Source organism: Eptesicus fuscus, chromosome 8, assembly GCF_027574615.1.
Source record: "Eptesicus fuscus isolate TK198812 chromosome 8, DD_ASM_mEF_20220401, whole genome shotgun sequence".
NCBI lineage: Eukaryota > Metazoa > Chordata > Mammalia > Chiroptera > Vespertilionidae > Eptesicus > Eptesicus fuscus.
In genome coordinates, this window is record NC_072480.1 from 19,280,238 (window position 1) to 19,303,300 (window position 23,063).

General features: G+C 37.7%; 1 protein-coding gene across 1 annotated transcript; it reads left to right on the forward strand.

Annotated features, from left to right (window-relative positions):
* Window positions 1-2,037: 2,037 nt before the first annotated feature.
* CCDC122 (coiled-coil domain containing 122) lies at window positions 2,038-16,778 on the forward strand. The gene is made up of 5 exons (XM_008145552.3): window positions 2,038-2,083; window positions 2,590-2,705; window positions 9,164-9,562; window positions 10,778-10,894; window positions 16,221-16,778. Exons 1-5 carry the CDS (start codon window positions 2,038-2,040, stop codon window positions 16,368-16,370), a joined length of 828 nt encoding a protein of 275 aa, XP_008143774.2. The 3' UTR covers window positions 16,371-16,778.
* Window positions 16,779-23,063: the final 6,285 nt, after the last annotated feature.

Genomic DNA, 23,063 nt, shown 5'->3' on the forward strand with positions numbered 1-23,063 from the left:
CTGTTAGGAATAATATCTTTGACTAAGTTAAGAAAGTTCTGTTGATAGAACAATTGAAGTAGTAATGTCCTTGAGTAGAAGAGAAAGGAGTACAAAAGTGGAGGATTGGCCTAAGATAGGAGCAAGGACCCTTTATTCATTGCAATAAAAAGATAGACTAGATATAGGTATAGGTGCAGGAAGACTAGTAGATGAGATGAGGTGTTACCATGCTCTCTGATTATTCTACTTTCTCAATTAAATAAGTAGCTAGATTATCAACTAAAAGAAGAAGGGGAAAGATATGATAGGTTTGAAGACAGAGGAGAAGTGAAATATCTGTGAAACTTGGTGAATCCTAATGGCCTAATATCAATGGCCCACTTGGCACAAATAGTTTTGAATTTAAAATGGACCACAAAATAGATATTTTTATATAGGCATATCAGCTAAATAGAGCATAAGCAAAGCAACTGGTTGGGATTTTTCCAGGGAAATAGGGCAGTGAAAGAGCTGTAAGAGAATGCTAAGGAATCTAAGCCAGGTAAGGGTGAAGTGAATACATGATGGGCTGAGGGAGTGTGAAAATATGGAAGAGTCACTGTAGTTGAACAGCTCTTATAGTCAAAATGCTAGGAGGAATGAGCTGAAAATGAAAAATAAGAATTTAAATCTGATATTATAAATGAGGTGCAGTTATAATCTGTGGATGATTGGGAAGGATGGATGAGAGTATATATCAAAGAACTAAGAGGTCAAATTATTAGAAGTACCATTGTTTGGATGTTGAAATCCCCCAAAAATTATAAGAGGAATAGTAATAGAGGCATAGTAAATTAGATGCTATAATCTAGGAGTGGGGAGTAGAGATCTGGAAGTCAACTGATAACAGCAAGGAAGGGTAAAGCTTATATCGTATCCTGATGGCATGAACTTCAAAGAAACTAGGTAGTCTTAGGGAGAGTGGAGGATAATAGTTTGGCAGTAGTAATGGCGAACAGGAAAAAATGCCTCACCTCCAGACTTAGTGGCTTGAGGATGAGAAAGCAGTATCTTTGAGGATTTCAGTTCTAACTGAAAAAAAAAAGATGAAGGAAAAGTTCACTGAAGAGGTTGAATATGGAGCCAATTTTGCTGAAGATGGACTGGGAGTTCCAGGAATCACAATTGACGTATATAAACAAATTGGGGATTGGTAACATATCAAATTAGGGGACTTTATAAGGCTAATAAGGGCAAGTCTTCATAAGAAGGAATGACCTGGGGGCCTTAGGCTTCTATGGAGTGGGGTTAATGGGAATAATGCTGCCAGTGAGATGACTAAATGATTTGGGGGAGAAACGGTATTCATCTAACTGCCAACTCAGCTTTCATTTGCTGTGTTGGTAGAGGTAGGAACTCTTTCCAAGGAGTAAAATATCTACCTCTTCATTTTATCAGTTAATCCTAGATATAGAAGAAATTAAAATATGATTTTGAAGTTTCATAGGGCTTACTCTGGCCAGAATAGCACTGGACAGGATTGCTATATTTTCTACATCCTATACCTATGGCAGATATTGCTAATCCAACTTGGCACTGTTTCTCCCTGACTCTGGCTATAGTTTTAGAATCCACTTCATCACAGTACTGGAAATACCAGCTACTAATCCATAGTAATTAATTATTCACTGAGTATGTCAGTTACTGTGCTGAGCATGTTTTATAGATATTACTTTAATTATTACAACAGCCCTGTGAGGTATTACAGATGAAGACACCAATGACCAAAAATGTTAAGAAACTTGCTCAAGATCATAACAGCTGAAAATCAGGAGAACCAAGATTCAAATACTGTTCTACTTTCTTCCAAAAATCTCTCAACCATTGTAATTTAATTATTGGAACTAATGTTGAAATGTTATTGCCATCCCTATGAGGTATTTGCAATTAATTTATTTTCAGGATTACCAGGATATACGGAAAAAACAACAACAAAGAAAAATGAAAGATTATCAGTGTTGATTATTTTGTAGGAATAAAGAAAGTGATCCCAAAAGGGGGAAAAGTCACAGAAGAATGTCAGTCAACCAAGAAAAGAAGAGTCAAGGAACTCCTGAAGATGGTAATGAAGCAATCATAAATAAATAATTGAAAGATAAGCAGCAACAAGAAAGCACATGATAGGATAATTGTGTTAAAATTTATAGAAAATTAGGATACTGGGAAGCTGTTAAATTTCTCCAGGAAGAAACTTATTTAGTGTTTAGAAAAGGTATCACAACCTGAAAATGCAGGCCTATAATGAAAATTCATCAACTATAATTGCTATATTGTTGCTATGGTGGCAGTACAATTATAGTATGTATGCCAGTGGTCTGGATAAAAACAGTTGGGACAATCAAAATATTTATACTGTTCTATAAAGAAACAGGTACAACATTGCAGTAGGCTATTTTGAATTGTCTCTTATTATGGCCTTTGATTTTGGTTTTGTTTATAGTCAGAAAGGGAAAATTGCAAACTCTAAATTTTCTTAAGAAAAAACATCACATTCGTAATGATTTCGAGTAAAGAAACATAACTTACTTGCGTTTAAATTTTTATGATATACATTATTCCTTTGTCTAGCTCTGGCTAACCAAGACACATCTTCATTAACCGATGCTGTAGAGCAAGTTGCAAAGCAACAACAATCACAAACATCAGAAATAGAAAAAAACAAAAAAGTTCTGTTTCATTTACAGGTAACTGTTTCATATTGTCTTCTAAATGAGTCTTTATTTTCTTCATAACTATATTAAATTAGTAACAGGTAAGTTATTGAGGATACTTAATTTTGGTAGTCAATTTTAAACACATATTTTTTATATTTACCTCTTTCTTAATTATTCTGTTATCCCTAAGTGAAATCTATTTGAGTATTCCAGTTTTGTGGAACATTTTATACACCCAATATACAAATACTTAATAGTGTAATTGCAACTGTAGTATGAGCATATGAAACCCAATGTCTCACATAGAATTATTTCAAATTCACTTCTATTTGATATTTTTTCCTAAAATGCTGAATTTAAGTAAGGTTAAGTTTTAAGCTAGTGTTTTGAAAGCTATGACTTGTGAGTTGCTAGTTGTCAGTGAACATTTTAAGTAGATAAGGAACATTTCTGTGTTTCTTATATTTTATATTATATTTATAATTCCAGTACAGGGAATCCCAAAGGCATGTTTGGTTTTTGCATATATCATAATTATATGACTATATCCAATTAATATAACTAAAAGAGCAAAATGGAAACAGTACCTTTACTATGTGCTTTATAAAGTTTTAAGAGCTGAACTGCCTAATTTGAAAGATAAGATTTGCTACTTCCAGCTCTGTGATTTAATTTCTCTGTGCTTCTGTTTTCTCCTTTTAAAAATGGATATAATAATAGGACCTGCCTATAAGGTTTTCATGATGATTAAATTAATTCATACTTATAAATATTATGTAAGATATCCTTGCTGGGGCCCCAGTGGACAGTATAGTTTTAATTTTGATGTTGGCTTTAGATAATGCATCAACAGAGATATGATGATAATTATACTATCATGATAATATGTATTTCTTATAAATATTTGTATTACACTAGTCACTATTAGAAAGAATACATGTTTACAATAGAATATAATACAAAAACTAATGTCTTTAATTTCTATGAAGAAATTTTCTGTAACACTTCTCAGTCTTCAAAGAATGTCACAGATGTTATTTCACTTATATTGAGGGTCTACTTTTTATTAATCATTTTGCTAAACATGGTGCACTTTTTAAGTTGCTCATTATCCTTTGAAGAGGGAGACAAAGAAGTAAACAAATAATTATATGCAGGGCAGCAGTGTCAACAATAGAGGCATGAATATAGATTTAACACTGAAGGAGTTAAAAAGAAAGTTATGTTCAGTTGAGTTTTAAAGGACAGAGTTCACTTCAGTGATTGGGTGTGTGGGACAGGTTTAAGAGTTAAGGGGTGAGAAAGGTAGTATTCCATATAAAAAGAACCTGAGAAAATTCACAGAGTCCTAAAAAAGCATTAGTACGTTCACAGAAGTATAAGTACTTCGATGGTGGTATAGCATAGAGTGTGTTTTGAGAAGTGGTGAGAGATGTGTCATGGTATGAAACTTGGGCTTTACTTGAAAGGTTTTGATGGGCTTTAAGCAAGGGAGCAAGTGATTAAATTTATGTTTTAGAAAGAAAATTCTAGAAGTGTCATAAAACACTTTTAACACAACAGCCATGCATGATAAAAACTCTCAGCAAATTAGGAACAGAAGTTCCTCATTCTAAAAAAGGGCACCTAAGCCTGACCAGTGTTGCTCAGTGGTTGAGTGTTGACCCATGAACCAGGAGGTCATACTTCAATTCCCAGTCAGGAGACATGCCCAGGTTGTGGGCTCGATCTCCAGTATGGGGCATGCAGGAGATAGCTGATCAATTATTCTCTCTCATCATTGATGTTTCCATCTCTCTCTCCCTCTCCCTTCCTCTCTCTGAAATCAATAAAAACATTTTAAAAAATAATTAAAAACAGCATCTACATAAATCCTACAGCCAATTTTATACCTAACTAGAGGCCCGATGCACGACGTTCATGCACTGGGGTGGGGTGTCCTTCAGCCCCGCCTGTGCCCTCTCACAGTCTGGGACCCCTCGGGGAATGTCCGACTACCATCTTAGGCCCATTCCTCAGTCCTTAGCACTGCTGCGGAGGCGGGAGAGGCTCCTGCCACCACCACTGCGCTCATCAGCTGTGAGCCCGGCTTCTGGCTGAGTGGCACTCCCCCTGTGGGAGCGCACTGACCACCAGGGGACAGCTCCTATGTTGAGCGTCTGTCCCCTGGTGGTCAGTGCACGTCATAGCAACAGGTTTTTCTGCCATTCGGTTGATTTGCATATTAGGGTTTTATTATATAGGATAGTGAAAGACAATGTTTTCCTTCTAAGATCAGGAACAAGGCAAGGATATGTGCTCTTACCACTTTTCATTCTTTGGTACTAGTGCATCAAGCCACTGCAATCTTGGAAGAAAATAAAATAAAAGGCATCCACATTGAAAAGGAGGAAGTAAAACTTTTTATTCATAAGCATGATTATCTTTAGAAAATCTTAAAGAATCTATTTTTTAAGAAGTTGTTAGGACTAATAAATGAGTTTATTTTTAAAATATATATTTTTTATTGATTTCAGAGAGGAAGAAAGAGGGAGAGAGAGAGAGAAACATCAATGATGAGAGGGAATCATTGATCAGCTGCCTCCTGCATGCCTCAAACAGGGGATTAAGCCTGAAACATGGGCATGTGCCCTAACTGGGCATCAAACCATGACTTCCTGATTCATAGATCGACACTCAACCACTAAGCCACACTGGCTGGGCAATAAGTGAGTTTAGAAAGTTCATAAGATTAACTATAAAATCAGTTGTATTTGTATATATTGAAAGAAACAATCAGAAGTTAAATTTTAAAAAGCTGTGTCATTTATAGTAGCATCAAAACTCTGAAATACTTAGGGGTAAATTTGACAAAGGTTTGTGTTATGAACCAAATGTTTATGTCCCCCCAAAATTCACATGTGGAATCCCTAATCCCCAATGTGATTAATTTTGGAGATGGGGCCTTTGGAAGGTAATTAGGTTTAGGTGAGATCATAAAGGTGTGGGACCCTACTGATAGGATCAGTGCCCTTACAAGGAGAAACACCAGAGTGCTTGTTCTCTCCCCCTCTCTGCCATATGAGGACCCAGTGAGAAGACAAGGCAGGCAGAGTTCTCACTAGTATTAGGCCATACTGATGTCCTTTCCAGCCTCCAGACTGTGAGAAATAAATTTCTGTTGTTTAAACCACTAGCTCTATTGTATTTTATTATGGCAGCCCAAGCAGACGTAAGATAATTTATAAGAGTTGTATACTGAAAACTGCAAAACATTGCTGAGAAAAATTAAAGATTAAAATACATACTAAATGCAGAGATATACCATTTTCACAAATCAGAAAATTCAGTATTATTAGCATGTCAGTTCTTTCAATTTTATTTACAGTTGAAAATCAATTTTGATAAAAATTCCTGCAGGCATATTTTTTTTTTTTGGAGAAATGGATGAGCTGATTTTAAGTCATATGGAAATCCAAAGAACCAGTAGTAGCCAAAACAACTTTGAAGAACAACAACAATGTTAGACATCCTTACATTATCTGATTTTAAAACTTTATTATAGAGTACAATAATCAGGACAGTGTGATATGGCATAAAGGTAGACTTACAGTTCTATAGAACAGACTAGTATCCAGAAATAGCCCCACATATATCAATTGATTTCAAAGAGGTGTTGTTATGGAGTGAATGTTTATGTTCCCCCATGGTATGTGGAGGTGGAGCATTTGGGAGATAATTAGGTTTACCAGTATATGAGGCTATGAGGGTGAAGCCTCTGTGATGGGACTATAAGAAGAGAAAGAGACCCCAGACTGTCTTTCTCTCTATCTCCCATTTGAGGACAGAGCTAGAAGGTAGTTAGTTGTCTGCAAGGCAGGAGCAGGGCTCTCACCAGGAACTGAATCTGCTGCACCTTGATCTTGGATTTTCTAGCCTCCAGATCTATGAGAAATTAGTGTCTATGTTTAAGCACCCAGTCTATGGTATTTTGTTATGGCAGTCTGAGCTAAGACAGGTGCCACGGCAGTTCATTAGAGAAATAATGGAGCACAAGCCATATGCAAAAAAAAAAAAAAAAAAGGGAATCTCAACTTTCACCTCATATCACATACAAAAAGTAACTAAAAATGAATTATGGGCCTAAATGTAAGAATTAAAACTACACAGTGTCAGAGAAAACATAGGAAAAAAAGCCTAGTGATGTTGGATTTGGAAAAGATATTTTAAATAGGACACTTTTTTTTTTTTAATTAGATGTCATCAAAAATTTTTTAACCCCACCTGAGGATAAGTTTTTATTGATTTTTAGAGAGAAAGGAAGGGAAAGAGAAACATTTATGTGAGAGAAACATTGATCAATGGCCTTCCATACCTGCCCTGACCAGGGATTAAACCTGCATCCATCCTGTGTATTAAACTGACTGGGAATTGAATCCACAACCTTTTGGTGTGTGTACGGGGTGATGCTCCTAACAACTGAGCCACCCACCCAGGGCTTATCAAATATACTTTTAAAAGTTTTTGTTCAAAAGAAACTAATGAAAATGAATGTGAGATATATTTTCTGGTACCCTCTTGGAATTTGCATTGTCATAGACTGGGAGAAAATATTTACTGGTAACAACATATCTGACACTGTACATGTATTTACAATATATAAAGAACTTTTATTATTTAAGAAGGCAAACAATTTAAAAATGGGCAAAATATTTCAATAGTCATTTCATCTAAGAAGTTAGTATAAAAGGCAAGCATGTGAAAAGATACTCAATATCATTAATTGTTAAGAAAATGCAAATTGAAATTACAATGAGATAGCACTCAACTGGAAATAAAGATATTCATCAGCATGTTGCATATTTCCCTCTCTGACTCTGCCAGGAAAAGGATAGATTGGGTCTGCCTTTTTTGTATAGTGAGTCTCTCTCAAAATTATGTGTTCAAAGAATATAATCATAAAAAGGAGGATGGCTTACAGAGTTGTTTTGGTGGCAGTTAGATAATAAAAAGAAAGAAGGACATAAGGTGGCTCCCAAAGTAGTGCCATTAGTTAATTTGTGAAAATAGGGGTGTGGTAATTTGCATTTTGGTACCAATTCTTCATCCTTGTGTATATAAGACCCTTTGCCATGTGTCATTATAAGGCCTGCCATAGTGGTGCGCATACATCTGCTCCTTGATGGTGAGTTTCATCATGTGACCAGCTGGGGTGTGAGCCGATGTTATTTGAAGAGAAGCTTGAAAAAACTCTTCCATAATTAGGCTTCCATTCTTCTGCATCTGCTATCATCATGAGAAGGACATGGTTGGCATGGCCCACTGGAAGATAAAATACATGTTATGCAAAGGTAGGACACCCCAGCTAGCCAAACTAAGTCATGTAACAGCCAGCCAACCCTCAGACATTTGAGCAAATCCAACCAAGGTCCACATCTAGCCAACTTCAACTGCTCACAGTCATGTGAGCAATAAACACTTATTTTGTAAGTCACTGAGGTTTTACCATTCTGACACTACATAATTGATACAAAGAAGAACAGGATGGGATAGAGGGGAGGATTAGTCTGATTTTTGACATGTTGCATTTGAGATGGAAAGTGGCCACTGGATGTAGGACTCAACAGCCACTTAAGTTCTGTGAATTATCAGCATAGACACAGCTCAACATATAAGTATGGATAAGATTACCCAAGGAATTATATATAGAACGAAAGGAGAAAATTCTGATGACGACACCCTAAGGAAGACCCGCTTTAGAAGGAACCATTGTGACTGAGAAGGAATGCTCAGCAATATCTGGGAGAACAAAGAATGGTGATGTGAAAACAGGAAACACTCGCAGATGCAGAGAACCAACTGATGGTTGCCAAAGGGGAGCGGCAGTGGGGGACTGGTGGGAAATGTGAAGGGAATGAGAAGTACAGATTGGTAGTCACAAATAGTCTCGGAATGTAAAATACAGCATAGGGAATATAGCCAATAATATTGTTAAAATTGCCAAATGCTGAGAGAGGTAAGGTAGACATCTTTATACACATTTTACAAATGAGGAGGTTTGTATAGGTTAATTAAGTTTTCCATGTGTGATCATACCAATTATTAAATAACAGTAAGGGAACTAGAACCTAGGTCTTTTGATTTTTTTAACCCAAGCTGTTACCATTTTTATCATGTTGTCTTTCTTTAGTGTGTACTTCTGATGTAATATATTATTAAAATAATTGTAAGATATCGTTTACATATAAAATGTTAAGACAAATGATGAAATTTTAATATTTAGAATTATATGAACATTAAAATAAGAAATATGTACAGTAATTGGGCTTCCACTGAGATTATAATTTTTTTATGTTATTGAATGTTTCCTTCCATTATACATCAATTTTTCTATATCTGATAAATGTTTTTATGTTGTGATTCCCTACATGCACTATGGATAGAAAAATGATTTTTCTCTCATGTTGAGTATCATGAATTAATAATAATAATGTTGAAATATTTTACAGAATGAACTTCATGAGCTAGAAAAACAAATAGCAACTGTTTCTGCAGAAACTAAAGAAACAGAAAGGCTAATTTATCAGCAAGATGTTGCCATAGAGAATAGCAAACTTCAGTGTGAAAACCTGGAAACACAAATCAAATCCTTACATACAGAAAATGTAAAGCTTAAATTTGACATAGAAGCAGCCCAAGAAGATTTTGAGGAACACATGATAAAATATAATGAATACTATGCAAAAATTAAAGTGCATAAAGATACCTCGGGGGAGGAAGAAAGCAAATGGTCATTTATGATTGAACTACATGAAAAACAAGATCTTGTTAAAAAACTGAAGATAATGAAAGAGGAACTTAGGCAAGATCTCCAGAATCCAGAAGGAAACCGGATGAAACAAGTACAGGTTTGAAATATCACTTATTAAAACTTTTTCTATTTTTTTTCTTCTTTTTTAAATCCTCACCTAAGGACATGCTTAGAGAGAGAGAGAGAGAGAGAGAGAGAGAGAGAGAGAGATATCAGTTGTCTTCCTACATGCCCCAACCGGGAATTGAACTTGTAACCGAGGTATGCGACCTGAGTGGGAACTGAACTGGCAACTTTTCTGTGCACAGGATGATGTTCAACCAACTGAACCACCCAGACTGAGCTATTCTTTTTTCATGTACACTTATTAAGTGATAAATTTATCATTAACTTAATTAAGTATCCATGGCTGCTCTAATGAAATTCAAAAACTATTTTCAAACTTTAAAAAACTTGTAAGCACATGAGTTATGTAACAACTATGCCACATGTGCAAATGCATAAAGATAACATCCCCAAATTTCATGTGGATTAATACAAATGCATAGTCAAACAAAATTACAGTGAACAATTAATACATTTGTTGCAGAAAGTGTAACAAAAATGTTGAAGCCCTAGCTTCTAAGCTAAGGGATCCAGACCAATCCAAGTATGCTTAATGCTGTTTTGCAAATTATATGAATTAATAGTTGCAGCTTATACATTTTTCTATTTATTTTACTATTCTTTGAAGACAGTGGGAGAGACAAACTTAAAATATCTATTATGTCTTGCTAGAGACTTACAGGTATCCTTTACACTGTTGCTGGACAATTGTCACTATAATTACCACTATCCTTTATGTATTACTTCATTTGGATTTTAGTTCTAAATGCTCAAACATAAGTTTTGTTTATTTGTTTGTATTGTAGTTTTTTATTATTTGTACCTGTAGAAGTAATATTCTAATTCTATTTATCAAAAAGAAATATTACAGCTAATTTTATTAAATTATAGAAACACTTTTTTTTTGTTTTTTGTTTTTTTGTGTTTTTTTAAATTTCTTTATTGATTAAGGTATCACATTTGTCCTCATCCCCCCATTCCCATCCCAAACCCCTCCCCACGCATGCCCCCACACCCCTGTTGTCCATGACCACTGGTTAGACTCATATGGATGCACACAAATCCTTTGGTTGATCTCTCCCCCTTATCCCCACCCTCCCCTACCTTCCCTCTGAGGTCCGACAGTCTGATCTATGCTTCCTTGTCTTGGCTTTATATTGATTGTTCACTGTTTAACTTGTATATATTAAATTTTATAAACGTACAGGAAGACATTACAAAGCTAAAGGATAAAATCACAACTACAAAAGAATCTATCATTGAAAAAACTTGTTTTCTTGAAGAAGAAAATAAGACACATGAAAAATTAAGAAAAGAAATAGAGGTAAGTCTTAATCACCTGGATTTTAATGTTTTATGGAATCCTTTCTTAAACATACATTATTTTCATACTTTCCACAGTTTATTCTCAATCCCCAAATAGCAAAAGAACAATAAAGAACTCTACATAAAGCATTAGAAAAGTCCAACACATCCTATATAATAAAAGCCTAATATGCTAAGTGTCTGGTCGTCCATTCAACTAATCAAAGCATAATATGCTAATGATACCCTAAGGCTGCTCAACCACTCACTACGACATGCACTGACCACCAAGGGGCAGATGCTCAATGCAGAAGCTGACCCAGCCCACAGGCCCTAATCACCCAATCAGGGCCTGCTGGCCAAACTCCCGGTCCCTCCCCCGAGCCAGAAGGCTCCATTTGCCCAATGGAGAATGGGGATCCAGGGGTGGGTGGCGGCAGACATGGGTGGCACCAGGCCAAGGCAGGTGGAAGCTAATGGGGCCCCGATTGCCCCACTGGTCACCCCACACACAGAGGGCAACTGACGGCGGGGGCAGAGCCGGCTGCCGGCAGCTGGGGAAGATGGGACCTGATCGCAGGCCAGGCCTAGGGACCCTATCCATCCATGAATTTCATGATCCAGTACTCTAGTTAATAGATAATTAGAGATAACTCCCTCATCCAAAGGTATTCAAATATGAATCTATTTAGACAAAGCAAGCACCCACTCCTATTTCAATCTGTCCTAAAATTATTATAAATCTAATTCCACCAACAACCTGGTACCCAATTAAAGGCTAGAAAAAAAGGGTATTGAATCAGAAAAGATGACCTTTCCTAGATATACATCAGAGACCACTCAAAGTAGAGTAAAACACAATGGAAGTCAGTACTATAAACCCCTTGACTTCATATTTGCAATTATTCTAATTTAAAAACAAACAAAACCTGATATACAAAATTAAAAGTGAGACCAAGTTTGGGATACCACTGGTAGACTTCTGTAGTCATTATTGTTTAAATGAATGGAAATGAAAATGGAGAAGAATATGTTGTTAAGCTCAAATAAATAATTTTCACTCTAAAGGTATTAATTTGTAAAATAAAAAGATACATGTCTTTAACTTGTTTGTGACTAATTTGATACAATTAATAAGCATCTGAGTTGCCATGGCCTGGTGGCTCAGTTGGTTAGAGCATCGTCCCATAAACCAAAAGGTTATGGGTTTGATTCCCAGTAAGGCACATACCTCAGTTGTGAATTCAATCCCCAGCTTGGCCGCCTACAGAGGCAACGGATCAATGTTTCTCTCTCACATCATTGTTTTTCTCTCCCCTTCCCTCTCTCGCTAAAATCAATAATAATTAAAAAAAATCCTTGGGTGAGGATAAAAAAAGTCTGTATATTTATACTATAATAAAAATATTTAACCATACTCTTTAAATAGTGGAAGCAAATATAAGTTACATGACGTACATATGACAGCAAGTGAGTGCCAAGTCTTTTAAGTGCACTATATTCTCCATGTTAAAACAATGACATTGTGTGTTTGTTACATATATGGAAAAATTGTGAACAATACAGAATTCAGTGATATATTTCACATAATGTTCTTCTCAAAATAGGATAGCACTTTGATTTACAAAACTGTCTCATTTTATTTATGTATTCACTCATCAATTCATTCAACATATGTATTGAGTTCATACTATGTGCCAATTACCCTTTTAAGTGCATACAATAGAGTATAGAACAAAATAAATTGATAAAAATCCCTGTTCTCAGGGAACTTGTGTTTTAGTTGGAGAGACAGACATAAAAAAGATATGTAAATAAGATATGTAGCACTCACTGTGGCTGGTGCTCTAGAGTCACACAAAGGGGAACTTGCACATCTCTATTCTGATCTGTTGTGTATTCATTTTGTACCTTAATAATTGAAGAAGAATTTCAGAAGAGGCTCATATGCAACCAAACACACTTATTGAGTAATCAAAATTTTTTCCAATTATATATAGTAGAGGCCCAGTGCATGAAATTTGTGCATGGTGGGGGGTGGGGGGTCCCCTCAGCCCAGCCTGCACCCTCTCCAATCTGGGACCCCTTGGGGGATGTCCAACTGCCGGTTTAGGCCTGATCCCCGGGAGTTGGACAACCCTCTCACAATCCTGGACCACTGGCTTCTAATCACTCACCTGCCTGCCTGCCTGGTCAACCCTTACTGCCCCCCCTGCCGGCCTGGTTGGCCCCAACTGCACCCCCCCCCTGGCCTGGTTGCCTCTTACTCCCCCCCCCCCCTTGCTGGCCTGGTTGCCCCCAACTGCCCCTCCTCTGCCAGCCTAGTCGCCCCTAACTGCCCTCCCCTGCCAGCCTGATCACCTCCAACTTCCTCCCCTGCTGGCCTGGTTGCCCCCAACTGCCCCCCCTGCCAGCCTGGTTGCCCCATGCAGCCTGCTTGCTCAGTCGTTTGGTCATTTCTCACTAACCCCCCTGCTGACCTGGTCATAGGCAGCCATCTTGTGAGGGCGTGTGCTTATTACCTCTTTATTATATAGGATATATTATATATATATATATATATATATATATACACTTAGATATCAATGGATATATATTTTGAATATATACAATGTATAAAAATCTTTCAAATATAGCTTCATTATTTAATATAGTATTTTAGTTTATTCCATATTTATTTCTAATCCTTTCAAAGTCATTTTCTATTTGCCAACATACCAGCAGGCCTAATTTACCAATATAAGTAAATTATCTGAATTTGAAAAATTACCAAAAATTGAAAACTTAAAAAGATGCATTAAGTTTATAGCAATTTATGTGAAGTGTTAGTTATAAGTTTTCACTTTGCTTTTATAACAATATTTTGGAATGCTTTGAGTGTCTCTGTCTCAGTTCCCCTGCTCGCTGCAGAACTGTGCCTCAATGCAATTGCTTTCCTTTGTAATCCTGTATGTTTTATGCATTTAAAAGCATTATTCTGAGGAGTCTGTAGTCATACTGTAAAAATGATCCATATAAAAATAAAGGTAAAGAAGTCCTGCACTAAGGGAGGAACTGGGAAAGAAAGAGGGGAAGTTTGTCTGTTAAAGAAATTGATAACATTCAGCATGTAGTACAATTTGGGCCTCAATAACAGCTGAGGGAGAGAAAAGGGAGTCAGGTCAGGGACAGAAATTCAGAGTCTTGTCTCCCAGGCTATAAATTTACTTTTGACATGTTATTTTGATTAATTTGGTGAATTGGTGTTTTGACAAATTGACCCCTATTTGTGTTGACTTAGAACCACCCACCTGACTTAGTAGAGCATTCTCTTAAATAGATGTAAGAATGAAGAGAAAAGTTCTCAGCACCATTATTCTATCAACTGGTTTCAATGTATATGAATATATGCATAACCCATGGACACAGACAATAGTGCAGTGAAGGTTTGGGTGGTAAGGCAGGAGCAGGGTAGAGGGAGTTAATGGAGGAAAGGGGGGCATCTGTAATACTTTAAACAATAAAGATAAATTTAAAAATATAATAAAAGTGGGTGTCTTGCTACAATGAAATACCACTTTACACCCACTAAGATGGCTATGCTAAAAAAGACAGGTAAGTATTTTCAAGAATGTGAAGAAATTCAAACCCTCACATGTGTGATCATGGGAATGTAAAAATGGAAAACAGTCTGTCAGTTCCTCAAATGGTTAAATATAGAGTTACCATATGACCCAGTAATTTCACTCCCAGGTATAAACCCCAGAGAAGTGAAAACATGACCACACAAAAACTTGTACATGAATGTTCATAGCAGCATTATCCTATATAATAAAGAGGTAATATGCAAATTGACCCTCACACCTTGCACAAGGTGGCCAACCCCATGTGGTCAAAGATGGCTAACCCCATGTGGTCAAAGGTGGCTGCCACAAGATGGTCGGCAGGAGAGGGTAGTTGTGGGCAATCAGGCCAGAAGGGAAGGGCAGTTAGGGGCGACCAGGCCTGCAGGGGAGGGCAGATAGGGGTGACCAGGCCTGCAGGGGAGGGCAGTTAGGGGCAACCAGGCCAGAAGGGAAGGGCAGTTAGGGGCAATCAGGCCTGCAGGGGAGGGCAGTTAGGGGTTACTGGGCCAGCAGGGGAGGGCAGTTGGGGGAGATGGGGCCAGCAGGGGAGGGTAGTTGGGGGCAATCAGGTTGACAGGGTAGCAGTTAGGCATCGATCAGGCTGGCAGGGGAGTGTTTAAGGGGTGATCAGGCTAGCAGGCAGGTGAGCAGTTGGGAGCCAGTAGTCCCAAATTGTGAGAGGGATGTCCGACTGCCAGTTTAGGCCCGATCCCACAGGAGAGGGTGCAGGCTGGGCTGAGGGACACCTCCCCCCCCCAGTGGATGAATTTTGTGCACCAGGCCTCTAGTTCATAATAAACAAAAAGTGGCCACAAGTGAAATACTCATTAACTGATAAAATGGATAAGTAAGATGTAGTATATTGCACACTATTATTTGGCACTAAAAGGGAATGGAGTACTGATGCATGCTAAAATATGGATGGCCCTAAAAACATGCTAAATGAAAGAAGCCAGTTACAAAAGACCACATATTGTACGATTCCACTTTATAAAATGTCCAGAATAGGCAAATCTATATAAAGAGAAAGTAGATTAGTAGTTGCCTAGTGCTAAGGGTAGGATGGGGAAATGGGGAGTCACTATTAATGGGTACCAGGTTTCATTTTGGGCTAATGGAAATGTTCTAAAATTGATTGTGGTGATAGCTGCACAACCCTGTGAATATACTAAAATCCATTAAATGGTACAGTTTAAAGGGTGGATTATATGGTATGTCAATAAAACTTAAAAAGAAGTTATTTGTAGAGCCAATACTGATCTCAGGAATTATGATGACGTTTCTGCTTCCTTGTGCCCGGACACCAAAACTCTTATACTTTTCACCGTGCTTCATTGTCTTCCAATGTCGCGTTGTCTGGCTCAGCATACACAATGATCTACTCACTGGCAAGGAATTGGACATTATATAGACCTTTTAAGTCAATCTGTTTCAGTGAACAACTAGATACAGGAAAAAAATTACTCTTAACTGGTAACTGCTTAATAAGTAGAAAGCACTTCATCACAGATGTTTGACTTGGATTCAAATCTCAAACATTATCACTTGCTTATTCTGAAACCTTGGTCAAATTACTTAATCTCTTTATCTTTTGCTTCCTTATACAAACATGGGTATCATAATATGCACATCCTAAGGTGTAATGAGAATTTCATTATATGTAAAAGGCTCTCAGCACACTATCGAACATATACTAAGTGTCAAATAAAGCCCTGTTTATGTGTTTTCTTCTTTTCATAGGTACAAAATAAGAGATATGGTGCAATTCTTAAGCGTTTGCATTGTCAGCTGAACAAGCTTCAGTCAAATAGAAAGCAATGGCAGTGGAACATTCAACAACTAGAAAAAACTGCAGCTGAACTAAGAAAATGCATTGCAATGAAAGATTAACATGGCCATAGGACAGTGTAGAGCACAGAGTATTGCCACAAAAATTACAGGCAAGAATGTTGAGAAATCATTCAAGTTCTTGTTTCTAACTAATTAAATTTTATTGAAGTATAGTTGACATACAAATTATATTTGTTTCAGGTGTGCAACACGGTGATTCTACATTTATATATCTTACAGATGAGCTTCCACTGTCAGAGGTCTGTCTTAATGGCAGATATATTTATCTTTTTTTTAATTAGTCCTTCCACCTCTACAATTGATAGCAGTAGAAAGACGATAGGAATGCTTACAGAAGAATAGTAGATGACTCCATGAACATTTTTCATGTATAAGATGTATTGTACTCATGAATGCCTGTTTATAAACTGTTGCTTTCACTATTATTTGAAGTAAACATTTAGAAGAAAAGAAACTCTTGAATTTACAATGATTTAAATTGTTAAGATATTTAAATGGTTGTCTGTTTCAAACTTTATTAAAACTTGTGTATTTTTTTTACTACTGCCTTCACAGCAGTCCATAAATATTAACATTTACAATAATATTATACGTTCAGTGCCTCAGGTATGTTTCTTAGTTTTCTGTTTCATTCAGAAGCTGGCAATCATTTTTCTTTGTTATTAGATAACATATTTTTAGAGTATTGCAAAGCATAAATATTTTGTTTATGCTTCAGTCTATAAATTTTTTATTACTATTCTATGACTAAAATAATATTGTGTAAGATAAAATTGTAAGCTCTTTAAAACTGTTAATCATTATAGACAAATGTTTTTAGTTTTTATTTTTATTGAAAAGCAAATACTATGTTCATGGCCAAAATCAAAATTTAATTTGTCCCTTGTAAGATAAAAGTGCTCTTTCTCATGGCTTTATTGAGTAAAACTTTTAGAAACAAAAATAAAATATTAATTATTAAGTACATGGTTTTTATTGTTTTAAGAAATTTTATTTTTCAGTTATAGTTTACATTCTGTGTTATTTTGTATTAGTTTTGGGTGTATAGCATAGTGATTAAATAATCATATACTTTACAAAGTGCTCCCCTCTCTATATTTTCACTATCCTGGAACCATACATAGTTATCTCAAGATTATTGACTACTAGAGGCCTGGTGCATGAAATTCATGCATGGGTAGGGTCCCTACATCAGGCCAGCAATCAGGGCTGATATGTGGGGTAACCAGTGGGGTGATCAGGGGGCCCCCACTTGCACCTGCCTTGGCGGGCCTGGTGCTGCCAGCTTGCCAGCCCCATCCCCCCAATCGCCCCTCTGCCGCCTCCAGTTGCCTCTCTCTGCAGGAGGCAACCGGCAAGGCTATCGGGGGGTGGTGCCAGCTCACTTGCCAGCTGGTCCATCCCCCTGCTGCCACCTGCTTGCCAGCTGACCCCACCCACCACCACCACTGCCAGTTGCCTCCCTCTGCGGGGCCACCAGCGGGGTGATCAGGGGGCCCCGCTGGCACCCGCCTTGGCTGGCCTGGGGCCTGCAGGTTCCGGGCAGCTCCTGTGTGAGCATCTCCACTCCTGGTGGTCAGTGCTCATCATAGCAGCCAGTCATTCCACCTGTCGTTCTGCCATTCGGTCGATTTACATATTAGGCTTTTATTATAGAGGTTACTCCCTATACTGTACTTTACTGAATATATGATTTTTATATATTTTAAGTCAACATCATTAAAATGATACCAAGGATATATAGAAGCCACATTGAGACTGGTAGGAAGGGCTCACCCTGCTCCCACAGGTGGTGACAGATTTTGAAGGGATAGCTCAGTGTCAAAGGTTCCCCATGAGGAGTGTAGAGCCTCAACCCCATGCCAGCCACTCCAGCTCAGAGTACCAGAGCTGGGAAGAGACATATCTGGCTATGAAAACAGTGGGGATTCTGTCCACCAGGGACAGCTGAGAGCCTACTAGAGACCAGGCTCTTTCTTAAAGAAACAGCACACAAAATCTCTTTTGTAGCCACTCACCCTGGGCTCCAGAAGAGAGAGGGCAGAGGGGCCTAGATTTTTGTGAGGAGAGACTGGGGTTTGTGTCTCCAGGGAGAGTGTGGAAGGGACCATGGCTAGCGTCCTTGTTCTGAGTCCCTCTCCCACACCACAGATGGCATTTTTCTTGGGCGAAGGACTCCCCTCCACACAGCATCAGCCTGAGGGATAGCAACAGCCCCACCCTCCAAACTTTCTATGGCCCCACCCTGTGAAGCTACCCTATCAAGACTGGAAGTAATAGCAGATCTAATACATAGAAACAAACATGAAGAGGCAGCCAAAGTGGGGAGACAAACATGCCCCAAATAGAAGAATAGAAGACATCTCAAGGAAAAGAGCTAAATAAAATGGAGGCAAGCAATTTACCCGATATAGAGTTTAAAGGTTATAAGAATGCACAAAGAACTTAGGAGAATAATGGATGAAATCAATGAGAACTTAAAGAGATAGTAAACTTAAGAAGGACATAGAAACCATGAAACAGAACCAGCCAGAAATGAAGAATACAATATCTGAAATGAAAAATACACTAGAAGGAATAACAGTAGGTTGGGTGAGCAGAAGATTGAGTCAGTGATTTGGAAGATAAGGTAGAAAGAAACACCCAATCAGAGCAACAACAACAACAAAACACATTTTAAAAAGTGACAGTAGGTTAAGTGTCCTTTTGGGACAACATGAAACATAACAACATCCACATCATAGGGGTACCAGGAGAAAAGAGACAACAAAGGATGGAGAACCTATTTGAAGAAATAATGAATTTTCCTAACCTGGTTAAGGAAAAAGACACACAAGCCTAGAAAGCACAGAGAGCCTTAAACAAGATGAATGCAAAGAGGCCCACACTAAGACACATCATAAATAAAAATGCAAAAGTAAAAGACAAAGAGAGAATCTTAAAAGCAGCAAGAGAAAGACAGTTAACTACAAGGGAGCTCCCATTAGACTGTCAGTTGATTTCTCAACAGAAATATTTCAGGCCAGAAAGGATTGGCACAAAATATTCAAAGTGATGAAAAGCAAGGACCTACTGCCAAAACTACTCTACCTAGCAATGCTATCAGAACCAAAAACATAAAAAGAGCTTCCCAGACAATAAAAAGCTAAAGAAGCTCATACCACCAAACCAGTATTACAATAAATGTTAAAGGGTCTTCTGTAAGAAGTAGAAATTTAAAAAAAATAGGATCATAGTTATAGAGAATAAAGTGGAATAAATATGTCTGTATCAATAATCACTTTAAACATAAATGGCTTAAATGCTTCAATAAAAAGATATAGGAGAGGTGAATGGATAAGAAAACAAGACTCTATATATGCTGTCTACAAGAGACTCACCTCAGAAAGAAAGACACATGCAGAATAAAAGTAGAGGAATGGAAAAAAATTATTTCATTCACATGGAAAGAAGGAAAAAAAGCTGGGGTGGCAATACTCATATCTGACAAAATAATCTTTAAAACACAGGCTATAGTAAGATACAAAAAAAAAAAAGAGGACACTACATAATGATAAAGGGAGCAACCCAACCAGAGGATATAACCCTTGTAAACATTTATGCATCCAACATAGGAGTACCTAAATATATAAAGCAATTCTTGATGGACATAAAAAGAGAGATTGACAGTAAAACAATCGTAGGAGGGGATTTTAACACCCCATTGACATCAATGGATAGATCTTCCAGACAGAAAATCAACAAGGAAAGGGTGGCCTTAAGTGACACACTAGATCAGATGGATTTTTTTTTAAATGTATTTTTATTGATTTTTTAGAGAGAGAGGAAGGGATAGGGATAGAGAGATAGAAACATCAATGAGAGTGAAACATCAATTGATTAACTCCTGTATGCCCTCTACTGGGGATCAAGCCCTCAACCCCGGCATGTGCCCTGACTGGGAATCAAACCAGTTTTTGGGAGATTAGGAAGTCATGCACTGAGAATCCAAAGTGACATCTTTGAATGTTTTAGTAGCAAGCGGTCCACTCATAAGACCATGGAGATATTGTGGAAACTCTGAGAGATTCAATGAATTTGTTGGACAGGAGGTCTCAGCAGAAGTCTGTGCAAGTGGAAGATCTGTTCAGCACAGCAGTGGTCGGGTCCATGCTGTCGGCTACCTTCCAAGCACTGAGTCTCGTTTTCCCAGGATAACGTGAGCCGAGGCCTTGATATCCTCAAAAGGACATCAAGGTCAGAATAGTGAAAATGCTTATATTTGTTTTAGAAGATGCTAGAGATTCTTCTGAGCACAGCGAGGCTTGGTGCCTTGGGATCGAAGTCTGTGTGTATAGCAGCCAGTAACTGAGCAGTGGTCCATTGGACCACTCCTCCTTGATTCAGGACCAAGGCAACCTGGCTTAGTCTCTGTACTTCCTTTGGAAAAAGGCCACGAATCACCACCTTGGCACTGATGAGAAAGCGTCATGAGTAAACTAGACATCCCAGAGAAAAGCAGGCATGAAAAAGAAAGGGGAAGGTTCTGAGACACTTCTTAAAGGCCCCTGGATTCTGCAGGTCCTGCTCTTTTGTCTCTCTTGGCCCAGGAGAGCCCATGCCTTGGAGTCTCTCAAAGAGAGGTATATTGTTTTCTCTGCTCAAGAGGCAGTTATAGTGCTGGTCACCAGGGTTTCCTGAGTCCAGTGGGTTCAGCTGAAGCAATTTGCCTCTTATTGCCCTTTTCCAGTTCCAGCAAGATGTGTGCCACTTATTATTAGAATCCCTCCCTAATATCTAATCTGGTTAGTGATGATGATGTTACATCATAGCTCTTGCTTCAGTAGATGTGCCCTGAGAATGTGAAATGTGCCAGTACTGTAAAAACAACAACATCCTTGCCCTATACTCAGAAAAACAAAATGGACAATTCCACTTGACAAAAGCAAATAAAACAACCTACCTTACACTTACAGGGACTAGAAAAAGAACAACAAACAAAGCCCAAAGTGAGTAGAAGAGAAGAAATAATAAAGATCAGAGTGGAAATAAGTGAAATAGAATCTAAAAAACAATACAAAAGTCAATGAAACCAAGAACCAGAGCTAGTTCTTTGAAAAGTTAAATAAGATTTATAAACCTTTAACCAGACTCATCATGAAAAAAAGAGAAAGACCCAAATAAAATCAGAAATGAGAGAGAAGTAACAACTGACACCACAGAAATACAAAGAATTATAAGAAAATATGCCAACAAATTGGACAATCTGGAAAAAAGTGGATAAATACCAAGCACCTTAATATTGAATGCAAACTGTAGTTGGAAAAAATGTTTTTAATTAAAGTAAGATATAAAGAAAATAGGTATATCTGCTTAAGATAATGTTCCCTATTTGAGAAAGTAATTTTAGCCTACTTTCCTAAAATATCCATGTTAATAGATGTACCTTTTTTAAATTTTGTGACAATTGAAAGAATTATTTGAAAGAGAAAATTTTTTTCTGAACTTGCTCTTGAAAATCATTTCAGGTGATGGAGGTTTTCACACTAACCAAGAAGAACTAACACTTGATGTATACTCAAGTCTGATCATGTATTTAGTGGCTCTGATATTTCAACATGGTCACAACTCTGAAAATAGAAAATTAAAGTAATTTTAAAATTTCTCTATAACTGAACCTAGCTTAGAATATAAACTCTTCTGCTTAATGGCCTTTTTTACATATGCTTTTGGTTTAAAAAATCATCTCTTTTTGGAAACTACTCAGTTCAAAATTACCCTTATTTTCCTCATTTTCTTCTTGGAAGAAGTCTAAGTTTCTAGGGGATTTATATTGCTTTGTCATCAGTAGAAGTGTCCTGGTCCAAGTGCTATTTTCCATCCTCACTGGCCTCTGCATAGGTGTAATCCATTCTTCTTCATCTTAAGTATCAAATTTTGTCCATATTATAAGGGCTGTGGTTTTCTTCAGTCAATGTGGTCAACTAACTTCTTGATCCAATCATAAGGTCTCTTATAGTCCTATTTAATTATCTCTTTCTGTATGTTAGCTAAATTTTCCCTCTTGAGGGCCTGCTATTTTACTCATGCCTTCTTCCTCACTCAATTTCTGGTATAAATGAGTCTTTCAAGGCTCCCAGTGCATTGGGACTCAAATTTTTTCCTCTCTCAAAATACCCAGCCTTCTGCAAAGGAAAGCTATTATTTAAAGAATATTGCTTTTACTGTAGAGTTTTTTAATAGCCTAATATGACACTCCTTAATAATGATGACTTCTTACATCTCAGCAGTATATGTCCTGATGCAAGTCTGCTAGGTTCTATTATCCAAGTGATTAGGAAAATTTAACTAGTGCCAGGAAGCAGAGGGAGGAAAAATATCCCACAATTAATATAACAAAACTAGTGGTCCGGTGCACGAAATTCATGCACATTAAAAGGGAATTAATTAGAGGAAGTATTTTAATATTGCTATTTGCCCTTTCTCTATAACAGAAGTGTCCGAGATGAAAGAAAATTAGTAAAATGTATATGAAAATATTCCTCCTGTCAGAGTCTGGGGCATGTTGTGGGATCCAGAGTCAAGTCCCCGCCCACCCGCATGCACCTTGAAATCGCACAAGACCCAGACCCGGCCAGCCCCATGCCCATTGGGCAAGATCCAGACCTGGCCGCCCCCCCCCCCATCAAGCCCCACTGGGTGAGGGGCACAGCCTCAGGTCCCCTGGCCCAGTGCCAGGCAGGGGACGCAGTC